The sequence below is a fragment of the Ochotona curzoniae genome, unplaced genomic scaffold (genome assembly GCF_017591425.1).
Source record: "Ochotona curzoniae isolate NIBS_2020 unplaced genomic scaffold, NIBS_Ocur_1.0 contig_46, whole genome shotgun sequence".
NCBI lineage: Eukaryota > Metazoa > Chordata > Mammalia > Lagomorpha > Ochotonidae > Ochotona > Ochotona curzoniae.
Window position 1 is genome coordinate 7,563,941 of NW_024466340.1, and position 27,594 is coordinate 7,591,534.

General features: G+C 53.8%; 1 protein-coding gene across 1 annotated transcript in view; it reads left to right on the top strand.

Moving 5' to 3' along the window:
* The window catches only part of TMEM132B (transmembrane protein 132B), a 109,388-nt gene that overhangs the window by 5,493 nt on the left and 76,301 nt on the right, over nucleotides 1-27,594 (top strand). The window contains exon 3 of the mRNA XM_040986861.1: nucleotides 17,958-18,104. Coding sequence (XP_040842795.1) covers nucleotides 17,958-18,104 — 147 coding nt within the window. The remainder of the gene's footprint in view (nucleotides 1-17,957; nucleotides 18,105-27,594) is intronic.

Here is a 27,594-nt window from a genome sequence, read left to right on the forward strand (position 1 = left end):
GAGTCCTGGGTGGGCGTCCCAGCCCTGCCTCCCGACTCTAACTTTCTGCTTACGTGGAGTACAGGAGGTGACAGGTAAATAGTCATGTTGGGTTACCCATGTGGATCGGGTCCCTGGATCCTGACCCAGATATTTATATTGAACCTGTTACATTATTATTCAGACAGAGGATTTCAGGAAAACAAAGTTATTTTAGAACTAGGAGAGAAGAAAGTAATACATTATAGAATCATTTTGAAGTTTGGTACTATTTTTCATAGTTCTTCCCATCCCAGGTGGTCTAGACCAATAAAACTCTTTGCAAGAAACTTGGCACTCACCTCCCTTTGTCCCTGATGAATTGTATTCAGACCGCTGGCTTGGCAGCCTGTTCTTAGTCACTGAATTTGCGTTGGCCTCTGTGGTCATGAGCACCTTGCCGACAGAGGCTGCGGTACGGCAGGGCCCGTGTTCCTGCAGGGCTCGCCAAGCATCCCTGTGGTTAAATTACGTTTGAAACCCTGGCACAGAAAGCTTGCCACTCCCTCCTGGCCTTGAGCAATGCATTCTTCGCCCCAGGCAGTGCTGCTGCACCTGCTGGCTTACCTGAGAAACAGATTGGCGTTTCCTTCTCCGAGTGTGGGGTCAAATCGACGCCAGCTCTTGCGCCCCGTTGAGTTGAACCAGAGGAGCTCTCTGCCTGCGCTTGTGGCTGGGATGTTGGGATCCGTGTCAGATGTTTTTCTCCCAGAGGAAAGAAGTGGAAATTAAGTGCTCATTTTGCAGTGGTTAAGGTGGCAGTTGCTCTGTTCCCGGTGCAGTGGGCCCAAAGTGGAAGGGCAGGTGAGAAGTGCAGCTGTGCCTTTCCCTGCTGCAGATTCTGGGGGTCCTGGCCTCGGGCACTGGATCCCATATGGGACCCCAGTGGCTGCAAGGTGAGGATTTAGCCACTAGGCTGTTGCACCGGGCCCTGTAGTTGGTAATTTTGTGTGGCTTGCACATAATGCCACAGACCCAGATGATCCTCAGCAGAACAGAGGTTCCCAGCCCTCCGTGGGCCTTCTTCAGGGTGCAGCCAAGCCTTCCTCTTCCTCACGGGCCCGTTCCTTCCCTCTCACTTCCCCCTCAGTCACGGAACGCTTGCAGCTACTGGTTTTGGAAGGAGGACTGGCTGCTCAGAGAGCACCTCAGTGGGAGTGGGTGCACCCATGCCGGTGTGGTCCTTCCCGCTGCCTGCCTAGGAAGCCCCCAGGGCTCCGGCATGGGGAGCCTAGCCTCTTGACCTGCTCTTGGCCGTCCCCACCTCCAGGCACCACGGGTTAAGGCTCCACTGTCTTGGCGTTATGAACACGGCACTTTGGGGACCTGATTCCTGCGTGGGTTCCAGCAGATGAGGTGTGCTGAAGCCGGAGCGCTTGCCGCGCCTGCTGGCCTTGGCCGTCTTGGGTTAGTCAGACTCCCTTGCGCGGTGCTCGCTGGCTAACTGTGGTTTTCTTAAGGAGGACGGAAAAGGAGATTGCTGTGGCTTGAGAGGTGAGGAGGAGCGGCCGTTTCCAGCTGCATAGGGAGGTGACCCAACTGTGGCCAAACGCCACGGCTTCCGTCTGGTAACCTGGCGGGACCGGTGTGCGGCTGGGGTTGGTGAGATAAGATGCACCATTTCCATCTCCGGGCAGGTCCTTGAGCTCCTGACCGGGAGAACTGCAGACCAAGCCATGGGAGGGTTTTATCTTTGCTGTTTGTATGTAAGTTTTGCTGTAATGCAAATTCTGCCAGGAACTGTACTGCCCACAGTGCACTGTGGCGTTTGAGGCAGCTCCTTGCAAATCTGCCCATGCCCAGGCAGTGTCCGACTCACTGCTGCTCTCTGTGGGAAACTCTGAGACTTGGACTCCGACCTGTGGGCAGTGGAACAGGTGTGCGTGACGACACGAGTCACAAGTGCTGTATTGCAGAATCCACTACCACTCTGCCTCCCTCCTTGTTTGTAAAAAATGTGTCTTTGTATGAAAAGGAGAGAGAGGGAGAGAGAGAGAGAGAGAGAGAGAAAGAGAGAGAGAGAGAGAGGCTGATCTTCCATCCTCTGATGCACTGCCCTGATGGCCACAGTGGCTGGGGCTGGCCAAGCTGAAGCCGGGGCTGGGAACTTCTTTTGGATGTCCTGTGAGGGTGCAGGCCAAGGCACTCAGGCCGTCCTCTGCTGCTTTCCCAGCTGCATGAGCAGGGAGCTGGGTCAGAAGTGGAGCAGCTGGAGCGTGAGCTGGGAAGCCAGGGTTCTAGGGGTGGCTTAGCCCACCATGCCATTCCCCAGACCCCTGCTCTGCCTTTGGTGGCTCCACAGGTGACGACAGAGGGACAGTCCAGTGCTAAGGACCAAAGTTTCTGGAGTCCATGGGTGGATGGTTGGTGGTCAAGCAGTAGCATGACCCTTCTTTGCTATCTGCTCAGAGAAGCTGCAGAGATCCGAGAACTTCAGCAGGACTTGCACACGGTGCCAGCTGCGGCACAGGCGCCCTCCTCCCTGGCTGGCAGTGGCGGCTGTCCCCAAGGAGCACACATCCCACGCCGACGCCCAGGCGGAAAAGTCTGCCTCGCTGGGGTGTGGGTTTCCATGGCAACGGGACTGGAGTCCAGAGTGTGAATGAAGTCATCCTCCGAGTCCCTGTAAGTTCTTCCTTCCGTTCTCCTCAACTGCTCGCCCCCCGCCCCCCAGTTCCCATGTTCTGAAAAGACTTTAAGTGGTCTTAAAGACCCCCTCCTCTCATCCCCGCTGCTGTCACATCATGAGGACACTGGAGAGGGGGACAGGCTTTCAGGTGACACCCAGCCTGAGCCTCAGCGCTTGGGTTCCACATGCAGAATTTAGGGGACATGGACTCCTGCGGGGTCTCAGGCACTCCCCAGCCTCTTCTGGGCCCCCTCCTCTGTTGCTTGGTTTTTATTTCCAACAACGAGAGCCTCCCACCCCCGAGCCGGGAGCCTCAGTAGTAGGTGCCAGTGTCAGCCTGGAATTCAGCGGCTGTTGTTCCTACTGTGCTTATTTTAAGGTTTGCTTCTTGCCATAGAAAGTGACATTTCTTCTCTCCGTTTTGTTTCACATATTTTATTTTGCTTCTTCTCAGATACAATTGTTTAAACTCAATGAGCAGATTTAAAAGAATGCTAAGTAAGCAACAATACAGGTGGCCCCAGGATCAAGCAGGAGGGAGGCCTGGCATGGGAGAGGCCGTGGGCGCTGCGTGACCGCCCGTGCCTCTTCTTGGCAGTTGCACTTGGACATGCTCCCCCAGAAGTCCCCGGTCAGGTGGCACAGAGGTGCTACTGTGTCTCCTTTGCAGGGGTGCCCAGCACCAGTGGCAATAGCTGAAAAAACAGCACTTCCCTGAGGGATTGGGCCAGACTGGGAGCTCCCCGTCCCAGCCCCCGAGGAAAGCAAGCTTGTCTCCCACTTGTGGAAGCCCAGGGGTCCGTGTGGGGTCATGGGATTCCATGGCCACAGCCTGCAGTTGGCTGGAAGCTTCTCTGGGTGCACACACCTGCGCCTGTACTCCAGCCGTCTGGAAGCACAGTCCTTGCCAAGCAGGTCCGGGTGGTAGTCCCCTGCAGTGCACTAGGGGCTTGCTTCAGAGTGCGGGAGGGGAGCAGAACCGTCGGGGAGCAGAGCCGTTGGTGTGTTCCCCGTGGCTACATGTTCTCTGTACTTGGGACCCGGTGTGTTTCAGGGGATCTGAACATTTGTAAGGGATCCCCTGGAGTGGGCCAGGCCCCTTAGGGAGGGCAGGATGAATCATCTCCTGTGGATGTGCCCACAGCCTGGCTCCACTCGCACTGACTGTCCCCTTGGATGGCATTTTAGAAGACAACAAATTCTTGGCCTGGGTCCTCGCCCACTGGTTTTGCGCTTGGCGTCCGTGGCTCCGCACAGGCCCTGCCTCCATTGCCATGTGGTCTTGCCTTCTGCATCTCATCTCTCTATGAGTACCCTGGTCATTGGATTTAGGGGCACCCCATTCCAAGAAGGATCTCAGATTCTTCTTTAACTGCCCAAAGACCCTTTGTTCCCACAGGGCCATGCCCACCATCCCAGGTGGATGCTTCTTCTGGGGGCCAACCTTCAACCCTCTCACTGGGAAGAGAGGTTGATGAGTCCCCAGCAGTGAGTGAGGGAGGAGGTGAGTTCTCCCCACAGCACAAGGGGAAAGGGCATGAGCCCACCCTGCACAGCTCTGAGCCCACTGCAGTGGGAGAGGGCATGGGTGTATGCTCCCGGCTCCTGGCACCGGTGGTGTCTGTGGGTGGGCCCAGACTCTGGCTGCTGTGGCATGTAGCATGCATGGTCAGCCTCAGGTCATTGCCCTTGCTGTCTGTCCTGCTTCCTGCGGCTCCCGAGGCTCCTGTTGGCTGGGGTTGGCCGAGACTGGAGGGCAGGAGGCAGGCGGGCCAGAGCGCCCTCGGCCCCTGCTCCCTCGCTGTGCACAATGAGCCTGCCATGGTATCCTCCATGCTGTCCCACTTCCAGGCTGTCTGGGGTCCCAGCTGCTTCCTGCAGGGGGGTTCTCAGAGGCACAGACCTGGGAAGCCCCTCCCCACTTGAAAGGCTTGGAGTTGTTTTGTTTGTGTGTGTGGGGACGGGGGTAGTGAATCTATTTTAAAAGGAAGCATCTTACCACCCCCAAAGGGGGAGAATCAGTGTCCTTTGCAGCTTTCCTTCTCTCTGTGTGCCGTAACTAAGTGTGTGGTCGCAGCAGCGGGTGAACGCCTCCCCTTGTCTACTTGTGGCCACTCCTGACCCGGGCCCAAGCACTTGGAACGTGCTCTCTCTCTGTTTCTCTCTCACGTCCTCATTTTATCATCTCTTCCGCAAGCACACCCTGCCAGCAGCACTCTTCAATCAGGTGCTTTTCTTTAACTTTCTCATGTTTTCTTTCACTAGAGTAAATTTACCTAAAAACAGAAACTTTATCTCTCGTTTGAAAATGGAAAATCAGCCTCACTTGTGATGAAGTGAGAGCAATTGCACTAATGAATACGCGCATAAGCCAAAGCTGTTACCTTCAGGCCGGAGCGGAGCTGATCAAGTGCTGGCTTTGGAGGCTCATTAGCTCGCTCTGTGAAAAGCAGATTTGCGAGAGCTAGGGAAGGTTGAAGACTTGACTGCTGCACTGTGGCGCTTGCACCTGATCCGATCAAAGGAGCGGGCACCAATGGGCAGTTTCGCTTCCTCTCCCTCTGCCCCTCTCTCCTTTTAAAACTTAAGTTATTAATTTTATATTTTATAAAACTTATAAGGGTGGACTTATAAAATTTATATTTTATGTTATTAATTTTATATTTTATATCCATCTCATATTTCTTATGCATTGTTACAGTATTTAGTCTTCATCCTGAAAGCGATGTTCTTTACCAGTTAAATGTTTTCTTTAAAACAGTTTTCTTTCACTGTTTTCAACTTTTTAAAAATTTAAATATTTATTATTTGAAGGCAGAGGGGAGGGAGAGAGAGGGAGAGAGAATCTCGTACTTGGTGGTTTCTTCTTCAGCTGCTCAGCTGTAGCCAGGAGCCTTGCAGGAAACTCAGGTCTCCATGTGGGCAGCGCCCCCCCCCCCCCCCGTGCCTGAGTGTCACTGCTGTCTGTCCACCCCAGGATGGGCAGTGGGACCCCGTGCCTGAGCGTCACTGCTGTCTGTCCACCCAAGGATGGGCAGTGGGACCCCGTGCCTGAGTGTCACTGCTGTCTGTCCACCCAAGGATGGGCAGTGAGGACTTGAATGCCTAAGCGTCAGGATGGGCAGTGGGGTCCCCGTGCCTGAGTGTCACTGCTGGCCCCAAGAGGACTGCTGTCAGGAAGCTGGGACTAGGTAGTGGATCCAGGGCTTCAACATGGGCACTGCAGCCTGCATCTTAGCTGCTGTGCTAACCACCTGCCCTGTGCTGTGGGGATGTGATGTTTATAATGTGACTCAGACTCATTCACAAATCCATCTCCTCACATAGCTGCCATTTTTTTTTTTTGTAGTGAAAACACTTAGAATTGGCTTGTGCAGCAGTTTTGTTTATTAGAGTCCCTGTTCCATGTGAGGATTACTAAAGGCCCTAACCATGACCTTGGGAGGGCACCTTGCTCTCCCCCGCCTTCCCTCTCCCCAGCCCCTGTCCTAGCCTCTGCTTATTGAGTTCTACAGGTAACTCATATGTGTCGTTTGTCTTCCCCTGCCCGGGCATTTAGAACACTGATTTGCCAGCACTTTACCATCAGGGGAGGTGAAGACGTGCTCGTCCAATTGTGTTTGTTCCTCTCTGATCACGTCTGATGAGGGAAGGGGCTGGAAGCTGCTGAGTGTCAGCTGTGCCGGGCTGAGGGTGTGCATCCCACAGCTGTCTGCTTCCTGAGCCTCAGCTGGCACCAGCAGTGCCCCCCGTGACTGTTCATCTCACCTCACACAGCTCTTCCATCTGCTGGTTCATTTCCTAAATGGCCACAACAGCCAGCGATGAGGCAGGGATGAGGCAGGGATGAACCAGCGATGAGCCAGGGAGGAGTTAGGGAGGAGCCAGGGAGGAGCCAGGGAGGAGCCAGGCAGGAGGCAGGAGCCAGGGAGGAGCCAGGGAGGAGTCAGGAGCCAGGGATGAGCCAGGCAGGAGGCAGGCAGGAGGCAGGCAGGAGGCAGGAGGCAGGCAGGAGGCAGGAGGCAGGCAGGAGGCAGGCAGGAGGCAGGAGGCAGGCAGGAGGCAGGGAGGAGCCAGGCAGGAGCCAGGAGCCAGGGATGAGCCAGGCAGGAGGCAGGCAGGAGGCAGGAGGCAGGCAGGAGGCAGGCAGGAGGCAGGAGGCAGGCAGGAGGCAGGCAGGAGGCAGGAGGCAGGCAGGAGGCAGGAGGCAGGCAGGAGGCAGGAGGCAGGCAGGCAGGAGGCAGGAGGCAGGAGCCCGGAGCCAGGAACCTCCATCCTGGGTTCCCATAGTGTTAACCAGAGCCCAAGCATTGGGGCCATCCTCTGCTGCATCCCTAGGCACATGGTCAGGAAGCTGGATCAGAAGAGGGCAGCCAGAACTTGAACCGGCATTGCTGTGGAATGCAGGTGGTGAGAGTGGCATCTTCACCACCGTGCCTGAAGACCAGCCCTTCATTCACTTGTTGGTTGAACAAGTGTCGGAAGCATTGCTCTTGCACCGATTCTACAGTGGACAAGATGTAGTTCTTGATGCTGGGAGAGGCGACAGGAATCTGTGATGTGCATGGGGCCTCCGTTTTCTGAATACAAGTGATGAAGCATGTGTTGATTCTGAAGAGAACACAGGACCGGGGGGACCTCCCCCAACTCTGGCCCTGACACCCGGAGGGAGGTGAGGTCAGGTGGCTGCTGGGAGAAAGAGCGTGTAGCCAGACGTGGTCTGGATTGGGTCAGTAGTGCCCGGGACCTTGATGCTTCAGTGCTGGGATGCAGCAGATGGAATGTGATTTTGTAACAATGCCAGCTAACAAAAGACGCCCACGACAGATGAGCAAATTAGTAATTCTCCTTGCTTGTGCATTTCTGGATTTTTCGTTAATGGGTTTTTGAGGTTTTGGTTATTTACTTAATGATTTATTTGTTGCAGTGCTAAATGCCCATGGAAGCAAGAAAAGTTAAGTAAATAAGTGACTATGGGGCTAAGGCCGAGTTAAGGTGAGGCAACATAATGAAAGAGCCAAAGTGGGATAATCCTGGCTTTAGAAAGAGGAGGGCAGAGGGGGTATTTCCCGGATTCCATGGCACCTGAGTGGGTTTCCAGGTGCATGGAGGTAAGAAAGCAAGTAAACACAAGTGAGCACAGCTTGGTGAGGCTGCCTTGGCGTGCCACTGAGCAGTGCCGTGAGCTGGCAAGCACTGGCCAGCTCACCGACACATCCTGGGCTCTGCAGAGTGAGGGCTTCCTTGACTTGTCTTCCTCTGGATGTGTCATGTCTATTCTTTCTCTCTGAAGGCTGTTTCCAAAGAGACGATGCACTTGAGGAGTCTGGGGTCCAGGGGACACAATCCTGAACGTCACGGGCTGCATTGTGTGTGGCCCTCGGACTGTCCCCGGCAGGAGTCACCTCTGCCATCTGCCTTTGCTACATGTTCTAGGGTTGATTTGTGACCCGTTGCGTGGTGAGGATCCGTAAGGATGAAGAGGACGTGGCTTGGCATCTCATGCCCAGATCTCGGTTGACAGTGTCAGGCCTGTTCTGTACAGTTACAGTGGCTGACTTTCTAGCACTGTCCCCAGGTGGGTTCTGTGCTTGCTCATGAGTAAGACAAAGGCTGCCCCACCGACCCTTTCTTGAATGCGTGGAGGATTGGGTGGTTTTATTGTTGCTTCTTGGTGGGTTGCTGTTGAGTGAACCTTGGACGTGGCAGGCCTAGTTTTCCTTGAGGTCTCCAAGAAATCCCTTCATGCATTTGTTTTGCTGCAAATCTGGGACTTGGAGGAAAGCTCCTTGTCGCAGAAATAACTTTGAGAATCATCATGATACAGATGGCAAACGGAGTCATGAAAAGGGTTGATCTTTAAAGAAAGACTTGTTTCTTTATTTGAAAAGCAGAATGTGTGTGTGTGAGAGAGAGAGAGAAGAGAAGAAGGAAGTCTCCTCCATCTGCTGGTTTACTCTCTGAATGTCCCTAACAGCAGGGCTGGACCAGGCTAAAGCCAGGAGCCCATAACTCCTTGGGTCTCCCATGTACTTGCAGGAGCCACAGCACGTGGGCCATCTGCCTTGCCAGCTGGGTCAGGAGCGGAGTTCCTGGCACCTGGACTCACACCTGAGACCCACAGTGTCACAGCGCTGGCCCTGGGAGAACACATGTGTGCGTGTAGTTCTCAGGTGTCGGCAGTGCTCAGGTTATGGCTGGCTCTTCCTGGGTTGGGGCTGTGTCGTCTGCCAGGGCAGGTGTCGTCTGCCAGGGCAGGTGTCGTCTGCCAGGGCACGCCCTGAGTGTCCCTGGGCACGAGGGGAAGACATGAAAAGTGATCTGTGGCTTACAGAACATGTTAAACCACAGTGCTGAAATGGCCCTTTATTAGGCAGTTGAAAGTTTGTATCAGCAGACATCGACAAGCGACAGATTGGACAAAATGAATTTAATTCCATAAAAGGTCAGGCTATCCTTGAGTTCCGAATTGAATTTTCCTATCTTGGCTTTGTTTATTAATATTTATTGCTGAAGCACTGAATGGGACGGAGACGGGATCTGTGATGGTTTCCATGGATTCCTTTTGTTTAATATTTGCTCTGTCTACTCATAAGGATGTTGAGATATCCAGCGTCCTCCCTCCGCCCATCCTCCTGCCCTTGGCTGACGAGTGGTGGTGTCACACGTGGGCCCTCTGAGAACTTCAGGAGGGTGTTAGCTGGTCCACTGAGTGGTGGAAACGGCAGAGCCTCGCTGTTGTTGGTGAACTTTTCAGCTGCAAATGAAGAACCCCAGATCTGTGTGGCTCTTCCATGTGGCTCCCAAGTGTAGGGGCAGCGTTGGGTCGGAAGGTGTGGCCAGTACACCGCACTCTTGCCCCCACTGCCCCCTTGATGCATTCTAAGCAGGTGCTCTTGCGCTGCCCACTGCTTGCTGGAGAGAGAGCTGAGCCCAGTCACCTTGACAAGCCTTGGTCATGTCTGTGTGTGACATCTACTGGTGTGGGCCAGTAGATGGGGGTTCTGGCGGGCCTGATTGGGTCCCTCAGTTCCTCCTTGGACCATTCACTGCATCCAGGAGGACACTGCGCTTGGACGTGTACCAGTCCCTGCCTACCTGGGCTGGGTGTGGGTGACTCCCCCACCCGAAGGTGCTGTATCAGGACGTGTTGTGGAAAGGCTGGGTAGATCTGGCTGGCTTCTGTGTGTGCCCTGACTGGGACTGAGGGGCTGGGGGCTTGTTGATGGCTTCATTCATTCCAGGTCAGAGTCAGCCTGACTAGAGTGCCAGCGTTCAGGGGCAGGCTGGTTTGCGACAGGACACTCCTGTAACTCACATCGTCCCTAGTCAGTGCTCAGTGCTGACTACGTGCTGGGCTGCGTGTGGTGCCCACGTAATCTGCCTGGTGATACTGCCAAGTAGGCACTGGTAAGAGTAGTCTTCACACTGAGGCACAGAGTGTCAGCACAGTTCCCAGGCCACACAGCTGGAGTCCAGGATTCCAGCGGAGCCTTGGTACGTGTGGTCTTCACTGCTGGACCAGGGAGCCTTGCGGAGCTGCCATTTCTCCCTTATGCGGTAGCAGGTGCTTGTTAGCTGATGTGCAGTGGATACTTGGCAAAAAGTCCTCTGCTTAAGTCGAGTGCTTTCCAGTCGTATTTTGAATCCCAAAGCCCCAAGACTGTATCTTCTTTCCAAATCCCTTTCATTTTAAAAGCGTTTTCTATTCTTAATTACTCTGCATCCACTAATCCCAGTTCCCATAAAACAATATTACTCTGCTAATTGAATCATAAGAAACTCTTTACTAGGTTCTTCACTGCCAACTGCCCTTCCTCCCTGTGTCGCTCACAGCCTGTGCACCTGCAGCCTGAATGGCTGTGCCGCCCAGCAGGTGCCTGCTACCGTTCATCGTGTGCAGTGCGATGACCAGGGACCACAGCTGTGAGTTGCAGGAGAAGGCTCTGTGCCCTGGGGAGCCTTGGCCTTGTTGGGCATTTAGTTGACCTGGAGGGGGACTCATCTTCCTTCTGGGAGCCAATAGCCAAGGCAAAATGCTCGGAGAGCACACGGCCCTGGTTAAGGGGATGGTAAGGGACATGGCATTGGGAGAGGTGTTGCCTTGATGATGGCGGCCTGGACTGTTCAGGGGGCTGGGCAAGCTGCTTCCTTTACTCTCACTGTTACTGAGGGGTGGGTGTGTGGGTCTGCCCATTCCCCTCGCTGTATTGAGGGGTGAGTGTGGGGATGTCCACCGGAAGAGCTGGGCCTGAGCCAGGAATTAGGAACTCAACCCTGTGGGTGACAGGGACCCAGCTGGCTCCATCCGTCACCTGCTGCCACCCGGGGTGTGCGCTGCCCCAGCACCTGTTTGTTCGTGTCTCAGTCATGAGGCCAGATGCCCCTCCTGTTGTGACAACAGAATCTGGGCTTAGTAATTGGTTTCCTGTGATGTGCAGAGTAAGGACTGCATTGTGTGTGTGTGTGTGTGTGTGTGTGTGTGTGATTTGTTTTCTTTTTCTCCAGTTCCCCATAGTTGCTCAGTCTTGCATTTTCACATGACATTTGACATTGCTGGTAGGATTACAAAAGGATCAACTTAGCAGAAGTCCCCGAGGGTTTCTGCAGTGTACTTGGCCACCCCTTCGGGAGCCCTGTCTGCCCGTGTTTTTCTCCTCTGTGGCAGTGCCTCTTGGGCAGTGGCTGTGTGCTCTGTTGGCAGCTCTGCTGCAGTCTGCCAACTGTATAATGTTAAGATTTCCCACTTGACTTTGCAACAGGTTTGCATTACATATGCCCTTTCTTTCTTTCTTTCTTTCTTTCTTTCTTTCTTTCTTTCTTTCTTTCTTTCTTTCTTTCTTTCTTTCTTTCTTTCTTTCTTTGCTTCCTTCCTTCCTTCCTTCCTTCCTTCTTTTTTTTTCTGTCATAACTGATCACCAACTATGATAGCAAAGATGGTCCCAGTCCACTGGGGACCTGCCTTCCCCAGTGCTCACTTCTTCAGCAACTGGTGTCTTCTTCCTCTAGCTCACCCTTCTCTATGGAACTCATGACTTCAAGGATGCAGGCACGTTGAAGAACCCAGAAAGTGCCCAAAGATGGCCCTTGTGTGTCAGCCTCTGTAGGATTTATTTCTTTGTGGTAGAGCAAGATTGGTTTGCTCTGAAGCGCTGGTAGTGAACTCGGACTTTTGTACATTGCATTGCTTTACACAGGGCCTGAATTACCAGTCTCTTCACAACTGGCCTTCCATGTGCAACTCTGGCTGGTGTTTGTCACCATTGGGAATGACCCGGTAGCCAGGCAGGACTGTGAGCCAGAGACTTCCCATCTCACCCCGGGGCATGTTATCTCAGCACTGTCCCTAAGCCTCCTCCCTGAGGACATTGGCCCCACATCCCTCTGTGAGGGCCTCTCCACATTGCAAACCTGCTACAGTGAACACAGAGTTCACGCATGCTGCATTCTACCGCCACCTTGCGGTCACGCCTCCTCCCCCCTTCCCCTAGCCTTTGTGGGACCATTAATCTTTCCCACAAAGCTTTACATATTATAGCTTTAAAATAACAAGTGCCAAAAATATCAGCGAGCCTAAAGATATTTCTCTAAAACAAACTTAATGAATATTCAAGACACGGATTTTTCTGGGCTTAACTTGTTCTAGCAAATATATAAATCTAAAATTAGGCAGGACTTGGACCAAGCACTGAAACTTTGGAACAATTTTATAATGTGTTTGAGGGCCAGGCAGAAATGTCAATAGTGGCAGGCCAAACTAGGATGCAGCACCCGCCGGGTCATGTAAGCTCCAGCTTTGGGGGTGGGCCAGGCTGGGCTAGGCTACAGCATGCCCCAGTGAGTGCCAGGACTCACGGCTGGCCATGTCACTGTGGGGAGCAACCCCTGCCAGCACACATGAAATTCATTGTTGGGATTGGGCTTCGTAGGCGAACTTGGGGAACTCCCCTGCTAGGCCACAGCTTTTGCTGGTAAGTATGAGAACTGGGGCTGGGGGAAGGCCAGACCAGGCTTGGTTGCAGCACCCATCGGTATAGGTGTGGCCTGGGTCTGGGGTGGATTGGCTGGGCCAGTCCAAAGTACACACTGGCACAAGCAAGAGCCGGGATGGGAAATGCAGGCCGGGTTTTGGGTGGACTACAGTGTCTGCCAATTCACATGAGGGTTCGTGCTGGGAGTAGGCCAGGCTGGGCTAGGCTGCTGTTCCCACTGGTAAGAGCTGTGACTGGGGACAGGCTGGGCTTAGCCAGGCTGCAGCACCTGCTGCCAATGGGCCGCAGCACCCACTGGCAAATGCAAGATCCAGGGCTTGATGTGGGTCTGGTAGGGTAACCTCAGGGCCTCCTTCTCTGGGCTTCTGTTTTCACTGATGAGTATGAGAGCTAGGACTGGGGCTAGGTCAGGCTGGGCTAGGCTGCCATACTCTATGACACTCACAAGAGCCAGAATGGGTGTGGGTCAGGCTGGCTAGGCTGTAGCAGTAGCTGGCAAGTTCCAGGACTGGGTGTGAGTCATGTCAGGCTTGACCACAGTCCTCCTTGGCAGGTGCAAGATCTGAGGCTGGAGTGAATCTGGCAGGGGAGCTGTGGGCACTCCCCTGCTAGGCTGTACCTACCACTGGTGAGCAATGAGAACCAAAACTGGGGGTAGGCCAGCCTGGACAAGGCAGCAGCACCTGTTGGCATATGTGAGGGCCGGGTCTGGGGGCAGGTCAGGCTGAGCTAAGCACCAGCACCAATGGATGTGCGTGAGAGCTGGATGAGATTTGGGCAGGGCTGGGCTGTGTTGTAGCATAGGCTGGCACATGTTACCTGCTCCCATAGGGCTGGGAGCAGGCCTGGTGAGGGTAATTGGGGGTTACCTTAGCTAAGCCTCAGCACCCACTGAAGGCCAGGTCTGTGGCAGGCTGGCTGGACAAGGACCCAGGAGTTGTTGGTTTGCATGAGAGATGGGGCTGGGGCGGAGCTGACCAAGCAGCTGACAGATCAAACCTGAGTCTGCGCTGGCTGGTACACACAGGAAGCAAGTCTGAAGTCACCCCAGATGAGGTTTGTTTTAGAGAACTCCTCAACTGTACTGCTGGGCTTGAACTCTGGCCACAGGGAAAAATCATAGACATGACCTTAGAGTCACAGTTATTGGGATTGGACCTTCTCAGTTGCCGAGGCCTGTGCAGTGGACAGCATGCCGTGATGCACACGGTGGACATGACAGCCAGCTCATCTGGGTCAGCAGGGGATGCCCACTGCCTCGTCAGACAATACACAGCAGAACAGTTGGACCACTCTCCTGGCCAAGCTTTGCAGCATGTTCCTGGATCTGTGGATGCGCTAAGGAGGACTTTGTCAACAAGCAGACCTTGGAAAGATTTGATCAACCCTGGAGCAAAGAAACCAACAATGTCTCAGAACTAGCAAAACCACTCAGGTAACACCCTAAAAACACTATTCTCCATATCTTGGCCTCTAAGGTTTCATCAAAGGATCGTCCCCCATTCCCTGATGTAGTTTGACAGCAAGGAGTAGCCATCTCCCCCTCCTTCCGTACAGACACAGGAGGGGGGGGAAGAACGAAACCTGTGTCCCACCCATTTCCTCCATCCGTGACTGTCCCCACCCTAATCAGAGGCCACGGGGTGAGAACTTGTATAGACGACATTAAAAAGAAAATGAAAAATCAAAGAAGAAGGAAATGTCAACCGTGGGCCTAGCCTTGTGCCTTCCATCCACAGCGTCCATCCTGTCTGCTGTAACTGGGATTTCCTTCTGGGCACCTTCCCATGTGACCGTGATGGAGACAGCTTTACCCTGAATGCAGGGGTGGTCATGACCAGCCAAGCCGACAGACACTGTCCCTCCACCCTCAAGGTCACAGTTATTGGTCCAAGGCTGAATGTTCAATAGAAGGCAAGCAATGAAAATCTGACTTCAAGAGTTTTGTTCTTGGAGGGAGATCCTGCTTTCCGAGTGTGGATGAAGGTGTGAAATCTGGAGTGGTGGCAGCCACTCTGACTATGAGAGCTTGGTGGCCATCTGTGAGCGCTGGTGGGCCCTGGGACGTGGTGTGAGCTGAACCTGAGGCCAGCTGGGCTGACCCTCTGGACATATTAGCAGACAGGAGCCAAATCACTCAAAAAATTGGGAGAATGAATGGATTGCCTTGATGTCTTTGGGGCAGAGAGCTGAGGGCTGGGTGTATCCTAGAGCAGCCTTAGGCAGGTAATGGATTTGCCAGTGACAGATGGAGGTGTGGGATGAACTCTGGCGGGCATGGGAGTGGGGTCGGGAGTGTGCACCTGGGCAGGCAGGCAGGACCTCCAGCGGGCCCCTGAGAGGGGTCTGTGTGCCTTGGGGCAGTGGCCTCTGATCATTAGACTCTTAGCTAGGGGGCACATGGCTCTGTCTGTCCAAGGTGCCGCTGGTCTTTGTGATGATAGCCATGCAGGCTGTCACGGCTGTCGCCCACTCACCTCATGGCAGGTCTGTGGTGTAGGGTCCTGCTACCCCCATCCCTCACCTCCTTGCCTGCCTTTGGGGTGTGCCTAGCTATCCCAGGGAAGCAACTGAGCCATGGATTCCACGGCGTTCCCCATACAAGCAAGGCTGTAATTGGTCTCTCTCATCTCTTCTTAAGCCACCTTGGCTCTGTTCCCCCAACAGATGGAGCCTCTTTCTGCCCCACTCACCCTGGTCTTGGTGCCCTGACAGCGGTGGCCTGGGGCCCCAGGAGCCACGCGCATGCGCAGCTGTGCTGTCCCACCTCGTGCTGCAGTGGCTGGACAGGAGAGCACCGGCTCATGTCCCAGGGCAGTGCCACTCACACTGGCTGAAAATGGTGGGCCCTTGTCCTTTCCCAGAACCCCATGCCCAACCAGGCGTCAGGTTGGCAGCCCAGCCAGGTGTCAGGTTGGCAGGGTGGCCCATCACCCCTGCCTCCTCCTGCATGCTGGGGTTTTCCTGAGACCCCTTTGCACTGAGGAGCACACAGCTTGGTGATGTGCTAAGAGGAGACAGAATTCAGCAGCCCAGGGCTCAGTCACAGGCTGTGATCGAGAGAGATCAGAAGAAGCTCTCCTGAGCGAGGAGGTGCCCAGAACAGGATCCAGCTCCATGATGGGCAGCTGGTGCCCCCTCTGGGGGCTGAGGCAGGGCAGGGTCACTGTTTTGGTTGTGGGCTGCTGAGCGTGGGCTCTGGGAGCTGCTGTGGGTGTGGGAGAGGCTCTTGTGGCAACTGTGAGGCCTGATGGGAGTGGGGTGGCACACCTTCTGTGTAGGCACTCTGCCTGTTTCAGATGCGGGCCCTGGAACATTCTCTCCTGCAGCCCCTTTGGGGATGCGTGCAGGGGTGGGTCAGGGTACCTCTATTCCTGGCTTGCATAGTTCAATCCCTGGGATGTGGCAGCCTTGTGGAGTGGCACATGCAGTCACAGGGTTCTGTGGGAGGGACGGTCAGGTCTGGGCAAGGAGCGGTGGCCAGCGTCCCCGGGGACTTCTTGGTCCTTGCATCCTGGGTGACTTCTTGGGAGATGCTGATGGCTGGAGCCTGGGGAAAACGCCTCCTGAGGGGTGACTTGGAGGCGACGTGGTGGTTGTGATGACCTCTTGGTAGTTGTGTTGTAGTGTATGCGTCCCCTCCCTCCCTTCTGGGCTCCTTGCGCAGGCGGGCAGCCTCTGTCCGAGGCTTGGGATGCAGCCACGTAAGGTGCAGCAGGCGTCCAGCCTGCCTCGGGTTAGGCCTTTCTATTTGGTACATTAGTTCCCAAAGTGTCAGCCTCTCTTGGGAGATGCCATTACTGTCTATTTAAAAATTGTCTATTCTGTCTTTTTTCTTTTAAGATTTATTTTTATTTTTATTGGAAAGGCGGATATACAGAGAGGAGAGACAGAGAGGAAGATCTTCCGTCCGATGATTCACTCCCCAAGTGAGCACAACGGTTGATGCTATGCCGATCTGAAGCCAGGAGCCTCTTCCGGGTCTCCCACGCGGGTGCAGGGTCCCAAAGCTTTGGGCCGTCCTTGACTGCTCTCCCAGGCCACAGGCAGGGAGCTGGATGGGAAGCGGGGCTGCTGGGATTAGAACCGGTGCCCATATGGGATCCCAGGCGTGCAAGGCGAGGACCTTAACCACTGCGCCATCGCGCCGGGCCCATATTCTGTCTTTTTAAAAATTGAAGTAAAAGTCACATAACATAAACTTTACCGTGTCAAGGTAAACATTTCAATAGCATTTATTTTATTTTAAAGGATGTACTTATTTATTTGTTTGAAAGAGTTACAGAAAGAAAGCTCTTCCATCTGCTGGTTCACTCCCCAAATGGCTGCAATGGCTGGAGTTGAGCCAATTTTAAGCCAGGAGCTTCTTCTGGGCCTTCCACGTGGGAGCAGGTGCCCAAGGACTTGGGCCGTCCTCTGCTGTTATCCCAGCACATTACAGGGGTCTGGGCCTGACGTGGAGCAGCCCGTGACATTTGCACTCTCATGAGATTGTGCAAGCTCCTCCTCTGGCATCAGACGTTCTTACCACTCATCGAGAACCCAGCTCCTGCCAGCTAAGCACCCCTCCCATTGCTGCAGCCTCCGCCCAGAGGGCCCCGGCCAGGGTGCCGCCCTGTCCGCCCAGGGAACTGCGCTCACTGGTCCCCGCCTGCCTGTCTGCGCCACGTGGCGGCTTCTCCTCTTACACACTTTTCCTATTCCCCAGGAAAGGCACCTGAGGCCGTGGGGCCTTGCTCACAGCGAGTCATCACTGACCACGTCCCTTAAGCCCAAGCTTGCCGTGGGGGGATACTTCCACTCAGTTTATATTTAGTACTTATACTCATATTCAGTACTTCCATATAGGGTTTGTGTTTATTAGTTATCTTTAGGACGTCACTCGGTACTTGTGTTGGTTAAGGCACAGGGAACAGTGCACCATCCATGGCCAGGGTTCCTACTGCAGTGTTCAGTACTTACATTTAGTGTTTAGTACTCAGACTTGGTACTTGCACTCAGTTAAGGCACAATGGCCCTCATGGCCAGCCTTCCTCCTGCAGGTTCTGGAGATGTGTCCACAGTATACGGGTGCGGTCGAGGCTACTCTGGGGAATGTGGGTGCTGCCCGTGGAGCCATGGCTGTCCCACAGGAGATGGGTCCTGGGCGGTGGCAGTGCAAGGATCATTGCAGGCAGGGACTGGACGGAAGGCAGTGCAGCCTGAAGCCAAGCCCTGACCCTTATCCCTGTGGCTCGCAGAGGCCTTCCCTGAGGGCTTGCTCGGATGCCCATGTGACCCAGAGCGCGACATCTCACAGTGCTGCTCTCCATCCCCAGAATCAAGGCGGCGGTGGGCGTGAAGATAACTGCCGTGAGGGTCGGTGAGGACGACCAGTGGACTGTCCAGGAGCAAATCGAGCAGGATGGCGCTCAGACCACGGCCAGCCTGACCTGCGTGGGCCGCCCCCGGGATGTGCACAACAGGTAGGCCTGGCTGCCTCGGTGGTGGCCGTGGGTGCTGTGGGTGCCACCACGTGGGCCCTCGTGTACTGCCACCTCCCCGGACCGTGGGTGCCTGGCCCGGTGCCTGTGCGGGAGGAGCCGTGTGGTCTGTTTTCCTCGGTCACCCCACAGGGATGACGCCCTGTGCTGTAAGTGACTGCTGCTGTTGTACTGTTTCTAGCAGAGCGTAGCGGTAGAATGAAGCGGTAGACAGGAATGCTCGAGCACACGAGGGCAACGTCCTTTCTGTTTTTCTAAATGAGGAAACAGGGTGACAAGGCTATGGGGTCGCTGTCCCTTCATGCTAATGTTCCACCTGGGACTGGTGTGTGGCTTCTAGTCTGATTGGGCCAGGTGGTGTTACTGGTTCAGGCGCTGGCTTGGGGCCACCCCAAGTGGACTTGGTCACTCCAGGGAGAGGCCAGGTGGCCCCGGGGCCATGGTCATTTCCCTGTCTGCTGCTGCCTGAGTCAGGCATGGACCAGACGTTCCGAGCAGTCCCCGCCCTACGCGTGGTCAGCCCCGTGGCAGGAGGTGGGGGGCTGGTCCTGTGGTCTTTTCTGTCTGGCTGTCACATCGTTGTGTGATCAGCGTATCCCTGGGAGCCCAGGAGCCTGGGCAGAGCAGAGCTGTGAGGCCCTCATGGAAATGGGTTCCTGAGACAGCCTTCGGGCGGGAGATGGGCTCCCTGGCTGCCGAAGCCTGGCTCTGCGCGCACCCCAACTCAGTCTGTTTCCTGTTATTCCTGACATGCCATATGGCCCAAGTGAGCGGAAATAAACAGGCTAGCTATAGCTTCCAGTTCTGGAGTGGTGGCACCCGGGGCTGCCCCTCTGGCCAGCTCCAGGCAGCTCGGGGCCCCAGTGCTCTGGAAGCAGGGGTCTCTCCCCTGTGGGAGGAAGCTGCAGGGACAAGGGTGCTTCACAGTGCACGTGGGGAGGTGATTTGAGGCTAGAGTGCATTGAAATCACAGAGGTTATTTCATGACACGCTGCAATGTTTCATTAACGTGTGTTTTTCATGAACTTTTGCAGTCCTCAACAAAATAAATTTACATTTTTAAAAAAGATTTATTCCCATTGGAAAGTCAGATATACAGAGAGGAGAAGAGACAGAGAGGAAGACCTTCATTCCATTGATTCCCTTCCCAAGCAGACACAACAGCTAGAGCTGAGCTGATCCAAAGCCAGGAGCCAGGAGCTTCTAGGTCTCCCATGCGGGTGCAGGGTCCCAAGGCTTTGGGCCATCCTGCACTGCTTTCCCAGGCCACAAGCAGGGAGCTGGATGGGAAGTGGGGCTGTTGGGACATGAACCGGTGCCCATATGGATCCTGGCATGTGCATGGTGAGGATTTTAGCTACTAGGCTACCGCACCGTTCCCACATTTATATCTTTAAAAATTATTGATTTGGAGGGCAGAGTGAGAGAAGGAAGAGCATGGGAAGGAGAGAAGGGAAGGGAAGAGATGGAGCGAAAAGAAGGGATTGTCCGTCTGCTGGTTCAGTAGCACAAATCCTGTAAGAATCTGGGCTGGCCCAGGGAGCAGGGGCCTCAGCACCTGGGGCCCTTGCCTGCGTCTTTCAGGCATATTGGCAGGGAGGTGGGTTGGAGCACTCCAACCTGGCACCCTGCCTCCGGATGTGGGCGTCTCAAGTGGGTGCTTAGCTTGCTGTGCCACTGTAGCCACTCCTAAACTGAACTTTGAGGTCCCCTTTTCACGAACTTTTCGAGGTACCCCGGTGATATCTAATCTTCAGCACCTCCCAAGAGCCCTGGGAACACTGGGGTCCAGCCCTTAGGTGCCTCCCAAGGGGAGTTGTGCTCCAGGGTGAGTTTTAGGGCACCCGAGCTGACTCAAATGGTGGCAGCTGCTGTGGCTGAAGACCCAGAGCTGGGCTTCTTGCCTCCTAATGTGGAAAATGCCACGGCAGAAGGGCTCACCATCTTAATGAACTTGACAAACCCATTTCTTTTTGTGAAGTTTAACTACAGGTCAGTGGGCAAAAAGCTGTGTTCATCTCAGGAAGCTTCTGTGCCGGGTGTCATGTCACAGGATGGCAAAACACGAGCTGGCCCTTCCGCTGACCTGAAGGAGTCTCATTCAAGTGCAGGAGGAGGGGTGGCGCCTCACAGTGGCACCTGCCCCATGTGGAGGCAGCAGAGGCCAGTGTGCCACCCGACTCTTGGCTTCTGCCTGCCCCTGCAATGATTGGAAGAGCTGAGACAGAGTGAGTGGAATGCCGCCATGATGCCGGGGGCAGTTTTCTGTGATCCTGTAGCCTGTTCCCAGAGGAATTCCATGAGCCTTTCCCAGTTAGTACGTGGCTGTGGTGGCCCTGGCTGGCTGCTGGTCCTGTTCTGGAATGGGGCCAGTGGTGGATGGGATTTGCCTGTGCCAGCCGGGCATTCTGCGGTAGCTTAGGATTCACTGAGTAGTGTGCACACATCAGCGCACACATCAGATGCACACGCACTGGCCAGCTCCAGCTCCAGCCTTGCTGGACAGACCAGGGCACAGCTGACCAGCGTTTGCTATAGGAAGAGTTCAGAAAGCTCTCAGGGAGAAGTGGAATTGCTGGATAAATTAGTTTGGGTGCAAAGTGTTTTGCTATCCATGCAAGCAAGGTGTTTTGAAAATGTTAATGGAAATGACATATCATGGGAAACCTGTGCCTGGATTTCAGGTTTTTTTTTTTTTTTTTTTTTTTTTTTTGCATAACAACAAGCTTACCTTTTCATCTCGTTTTCTATGAACTTTGGCAGAGTTTGTGGGTGTGATGCTTGGTACCGTGCCCGGCGTGCGCATCTTGGCACGAACTTTTCTCGGACCTTTGTTCCCATAGCAGATTTTCCAGCCCCGTCTGCTTTTGGTTTGCCAAACAGATTTCATGGTTCATCTGGCCTAGAAGCAGACACAAAAACACTTGTGAGTGGCAAGTCCATTTGACCAGGGAGCTGGCAGCTGATGCTCTCCCGAGCCTGGGCCTGGCTGGAAGCGAGGAGAGTGCAGGCCACGGCGTTGTCTCAGAACGTGCCTGGCTGTAGCCAGCTCCCTGCTTGTGGCCTGAAAAGCAGTTGAAGACAGCCCAAAGCCTTGGGACCCTGCACCTGCGTGGGAGACCCGGAAGAGGCTCCTGGCTCCTGGCTTTGGATCAGCTCAGCTCTAGCTGATGTGGCCGCTTGGGGAGTGGATCAGTGGACAGAAGATCTTCCTCTCTGTCTCTCCTCCTCTCTGTATATCTGACTTTCCAATAAAAATAAAACAAATCTTAAAGAAAAGGAAGCAGAGCAGAGCTGGAGTCAGCTAGGTGGAGCGTGTTGTGTGTGGCCGAATCTGCTCTCCTTTCCAAGTGAACTAATATTTTCTTCTTTTTGAAACTCATGAACGGTTTTAAGCCTATTTAAAAATGTAGAGGGGTGAGCATGTGGCTTACCAGTAAGATGCCAGTTAGAATGCCTGAGTCCAGGAGCTGCTGCTGTGGGGAAGTGGGTAAGGCCAGCACCTGTAGTGCCGTACCAGTTTATGTTCTGGCTGCTCCACTTCGGATCCAGCTTTCTGCTAATGTGCCTGGGAGAGTCTCCTATCTACTGGCTTTCTCTTCAAGTGCTTCTGCGATGGGGGCTGTGCCCGTCCCAAGCTGGGGGCCAGGAACTTAGTCTGGGTCGCCCCGGGCGGCGTCTGCACCCAGCCGCTGAGCCATCATGCCTGCCACCCACCGCCACCCACCATCTGCATTAGCGGGAAGCCGAGCTCAGGCTTGGGTGTGGGACAGGCGTGTCTTAAGGGAGGGACCGCACGCTTGCCCCACGGGGTGGCGGCTTCGCACTGGAGATTGCAGCCATTAGGGAATGTGTCATTGTAAGCATGAAAAGAGGAAATTAAACACGTTCGCACCAAATAGAAAATGCCGAGTCTGAGGTCCGTAATGAGGAAAGGTGTTAATTTGTGACTCTTTGATTCTTCCTTATGTGTGAGTTTCCTGGCTCTCCTGTGAAGTCAGCATCTTGCTGGAGCTGGGGTGTCACCCGTGGGCTGAGGCTCCAGGCGAGCAGCGGACGGGCAGCGCCCTCGACGGCCACACCGCTCCCTGTGGGCGTTGGCGTTGCTCTGATTTTGTGGGTCTGCTGGTGGGATTTTGCCAGAGAAATATTCCTGCCTTTCATTTCTCTGCTGTCGAGACAGAATTAAGTTATTCCTCTGCTTGAAAGATTGATTCAAGGAGGAAATAACAAATGTGAGACGCCATCGTTAAACAACGGATGAGCTGATGGATGGGCTGTCATTTGGATCATGCTAGACACGGGACGAGAGGGATATGGTTCATCATTTTCAAAAACTCAAACAGTGTTGATAAATTTAGCGCATTTTGGTGCTGAGTGACTCATTAGGCCCACAATTATTTTTCAGTTAATAAAGGAGTTAGTAGCTTTCCTCAGCCCTTGATTAAATGGCTGCGAACCCAGAAGGGTTTACCTGCAAGAGTGTCTGTTCTGTAAAAGGAGGATTACCTGAAGAGAAGCAGCTCGGGGTCCATGAGTGCTCTGCCCGGAGTCCCTTCCCTTAGCCTGCGTGCATCCCGAGGACGGAAGTCCACCTCAGCAGCTTTGAAGGATGGCTTCCCTTCTAGAACTCGCTGTTTCAAACAACAGTCACACCATCAGGTGGTTAAAAAATGGACTGTTGGAGAGAATTTCAAGGCTTTTCTCCAGAAATTCTGCTTTTCTCCCCAGAAGCTCTTTTAGATTCCACATTTACCTGCTTCAAAGGGCAGTGACAAATAAAGTGGTAGACTCGCCGGAGGCCGGCCTGGGCCGGGATGGAGCGAGGCGCAGAGATGACAGGAGAGAAATTGCCGTGAAATCCGCCGTCTCTCCGTGCTCACTGTCTTGGAGGGGACGGAGGCGGGACTGTCGGAGAGGACCAGAGCAGTGGGACTCTGCAGGGAGAGAAGAGATACCTTGGTTATCCCTGACGATTGTCTCTGGGGTCCAGGTGGGGCTCCAATCCAGGCCCCATCTCTTGCCAGCTGTGTGAGCTCAGACAGGTGCCTCACCTGCTCTGGCTCAGTCTCCCCTCTCGTGGAGGTCTGTGAGGGGATGAGATGGGGGACGATGTGTTGGGTAGAGCTCCTGGGATGGACTGAGTCAACAGCAGGTGGCAGAAGACCAGGTGGCTGATGAGGGACACCCATGTGGTTATGGCCGCGGTGCACACGGGGTGCAGTGTGTTGTGACCGTGTGTGATTCAGGGCACACTTTTGAGTGACGTCTCTGGGGACCGGTGATGGATGTAGGGTGGGCTGAGTGAGGCTGGCCCCTGAGCTCTGGCCACAGTCCTCGGGCACTGGCCTGGTCCCAGTCACGAGAAGGGCCGGACGGTGCCTGGGGCCCTCAGTCTTGGCTTAGACTCTCGTGTGTGGTTAGGTGTCGTCACCTGCTGGCCAGCAACTGGGACGAGGCATCTCCAGGCTGTCCTGCACGCTGGGCTGGCCTCAGGTGCTTCTCTCACTGTCTTCCAGGAGGCAGAGCGGGATGCTGACTGCCGGGGGATGGGGGTGGGCGGGGTGGGCTCGTGCCAGGGCCTCTTCCTGGGAACTGAGGAGGGGCCAGGGCTTGGGGAGGGTGGGGGCAGTGGATGGACTTCCAGGTCCCTTTGGGCATCCCCACCCCTGGCTGGCAGCAAGGGTGCCTGGCCGTCCGCTCTGGGGACAGCTGTGGCTGTGGGATTTGTTTTCCATCTGCTTGCTTACTACCAGTTGCTTCTTAAAAGAGAAAGTACATTTCTGTGAAATTGCAGGGAAACATTATAATTAAACATTTACAACTGAAGTAGATTCATGGCTCTGGTGATTGCATTTCTTATTGTTAACAGATGCCGCCGGCCGGCCGCGCCATAATCCGATGAAACTGTAAGGAAAATGCTTTTTTGTTTTTGAGAAAATATGTTCACAATGGCAGGCTTCATTCTGTTTGTTTCTGCGTGTGTGTTTCGTGACGAGGGGACAGGAGGTGGCTGCGCACCGTGAAATCGAGCCAAATCAGGAGGGGCTGAGCCCACGTGAGTGTGCCCCGCTGGCTGACTTGGCCAAGGTGCCCTGGCGCTTGGGAGACGCCGTGTGTGTGTGTGTGGGGGGGGGGGGGTGGCTCAATGGCTGTGAGTCCTCTCTCCTCCCTTACCTTGGAGGTGACCCCGGGTCCTGGAGCTGTCACGGGTGAGCCACGCCTCCTGCCCGGGGTCCCATCTGCCTTTTGCAGATCCGAGTCGTCTCAGTCTCCACGGAGCGTTCTTCATTTCACTTGGTGTGACTTTACAAAGGGCTGCAAGGCCGTTGCCCAAGGGTGAGCTGCAAAGAGCTCCTGCAAGCACTGCCACGATCCACTTGGCACTGTTGGTGCCCGCATGTTTTTGCAATCTGTATAAACGGTTTTCTCCTTTACCTTTTCTTTTCCTTTTTTCCTTACATTTGGGTTTGCTGTTTTATCGCAAGCTCTTCGAGGGGTATCTGCGGACCTTTGGCCAGTCTTCTAGGAGCTCCTCACGCAAGCGTTGTGTGATTCCCCTAACGTCTCTCCAGGGGCCAGTTAGGTCACTCCTGAACACGTAGCTCTTCTAAACGGCGCCTGCGTCTTTGTCTTCTGGGTTATGCTCCCAGGAATCCTCCCAGCGGCCAGGGTGTCCAGGTGTGGCCACAAGGCTTGCTGAGCACATGTAGTCAGGGCTGTAGCTACAAGGGGCTGAGCAGGACTGAGTGCTCTGGGCGGGAGAGGAGTCTGTGGGCAGCAGCTGCAGCTCCAGTGCCAGCATGCCCATCGGCTGTGTGCCCTGCAGGCCCCGTCTCTGCCAGGCAGATCCCTGGGCACGGGACGCTTGCCAGCCAGTGTCCCTCGGTGGGGAGGCACGCCTGCGGTGAGCAGCAGGGGGCGCTTTCGGGATTCAGCGTGACCTCTTTCCTGCTGTGTGTTAGGTTGAACTTTCTCACTAGTAGGACCAGAAAGCACTGTTCCTTTTCCATTTCTTCAAGCGACACATTAGTCATCCAGTAGCATGTTATTTAACTTCATGGCATTGTTAATTTCTTTTTTTCCCCTTCCTGTTGTTGATTTTGTGTTGTGGCTTTTCTCTTAAGGGGACGTATAGTAACTGTGTAATGGACTGTCATATCCAGATGTGAGGATACAGTGCAGTATGCATCTCTACTTCCAGACAAAGATGGACTCCCTTGACACTGGTAACTTTATCCTGACAATTGGATGCTGGACTCTCTGCCACTGTCCATGCCCCGCAGTGATGGATTTATGACTGTTTATGAAGAACTATACTATTGTAATAATAGAGGGGAAATTAGTGGGGTGGGGAGGAAACTTGGGGGGATAACAGAAATCCCAGAGTATATGGAACTGTATCATAAAATAATAAAAATGGGGCCTAGCATGGTAGCCTAGAGGCTGAAGTCTTCACCTTGCATGCTACAGGATCCCAGATGGGTGACAGTTTGTATCATGGTGGCTTGGTTTCCCATCCAGTTCCCTGTTTGTGGCTGGGTAAGCAGTTGAGGATGGCCCAGCACCTTGGGACCCTACACCTGCGTGGGAGATCTTGAAGACGCTCCTGGCTCCTGACTTCGGATCAGCTCAGCTCCAGCTGTTGCAGCCATTTGGGGAGTGAATCAGCAGACAGAACATCTTCCTCTCTGTCTCTCCTCCTCTCTGTATATCTCACTTTCCAATTAAAAAAATAGTGCCAGGTTTGCAGAGCCTTCAGATGTATACTTTAGGCTTTCCTTTCATGTTTTTTGGGGGTGGGACTGGCTCTGTCTCTGATGAGTGACCTTGAACACTGAGCCCTGTGCTGCCCCCAGCGTCTCCAGGTGGGAGGGGTGCAGGCGGGGCTGAGGGATGCTGCATTTGTAACTGGCAAAAACAGGCGGCTTAGCTGGTGCCATTTGGCAAACGGAGACGCTGGGGCAGCACGGGCTCTGTGTTCTAGCTCTGTGTGTAGTTGTGCTCATCTGCTCTCGCCGGGTGGTCGCCTTTGTCCTCCCTGGGAGCCGAGAGAAGAGACCGGGATGGGCCTTGTCCAGTCCAGCTTTGTCGGTGACAGAAGCCCACCATCTGATGGAGCGCTTTGTGAACGAGAGCCAGTCAGCAGCGGTGAAACGACTGGAGCGTGTTGTCTGGTGTTTGATTTAACTCAGCTTACAAGGTCACGAGCTGGCACGCTCCCTGTGGCTCCTTCTCACTCCGAGCTTTTGGTCTGCAGATCTGTCTTCCTTTAGTTGCTGTTTACACAGCACACCTTGTTCTTAACTCTGGGTGTCAGCCAGTGTTTCATGTACTTTGGGTGTGTCTTTTTTCTCTTTTTAAGATGTAGTTATTTTTATTGGAAAGGCAGATTTACAGAAAAGGAAGGAGAGACAGAGACACAGAGAGAGATCTCTCTGTTGGTTCACTCCCCAAATGGCTGCAATGGCGGGAGCTGAGCAGATCTGAAACCAGGAGTCAGGAGCCTCACCTGGGTCTCCTTTGTGGAGATACCGAGTACCTGATCCAGGGCGTGGGTTCTAACCGGCCTCTTAACTGCTGGGTCAAACCCTCCCTAGGCTTGCGTTTTAAGTTATACTCTCATGTGTTTTACTTGGACTTTTCTGGGTTTTTTTTTTTTTCCCTTCTTTTGGATTGGATAAGGGACAATAAAATAAACAATCCTCAATTAGCTCCAAAGTTATATCATCTTTGATTATTGTTTTAGTGCCTACCATACAGAAATCAATATGCCACTTCTATTTTCAAAGTTTAGTATTATTTGAAAACCTTGCCTTATTTCCAGACTGCTCCGTTATCATGTTGTTGCTTTCTCTGTGGTGGGTAACAAGCCATCGTTCGTGTTAATAGTCAATTTCCACGCGCCGTCTCCACCTGCTTGTCACTTTTATTTGCTCGTTTCCTTTAAGCGTCTCTCGTTTCCATCTCGGTTCACTCTTCTGTTTTCTTTAGCGATTTGCTGAGTAGTGTCTGCCACAGGTGAGTGATATTAGTTCCAGTTCGTCTGGAAATGTCTTGTTTCACTTTTGTTCTAGAAGAATGTTTGTGCCAGCTGCAGCAGTCTGGGTTGGCAGGTATTCCCTGTCAGCCATTTCAGTGTATTGTTGCATTGTCTGGTGGCTTCCATTGTTTCTGTGGAGAAGTCGCTGTCAGTCTTAACTATTTTTACTTTCAAGGTAATCTTTCTTCGGCTGCTTTTATTTAAAAAAAAAAATCTGAGGCATAATTTGACTATAGTAAAACACGTCAGTTTAAAAAATGTGCATTTTGATGTGCTTGACACATTATTCAGCCTGTTAACCACTTCCATGTCTGCGTCCAGAACCTGCCTTTCCTTGTGTTGGTTCGGAGTCCCCTTTCCTTGCCCCTGTCCTAGCAACCAGTGACCTCATTACAGACTAAGTGGTCTTTCTTGAATTGAATGTAGAAG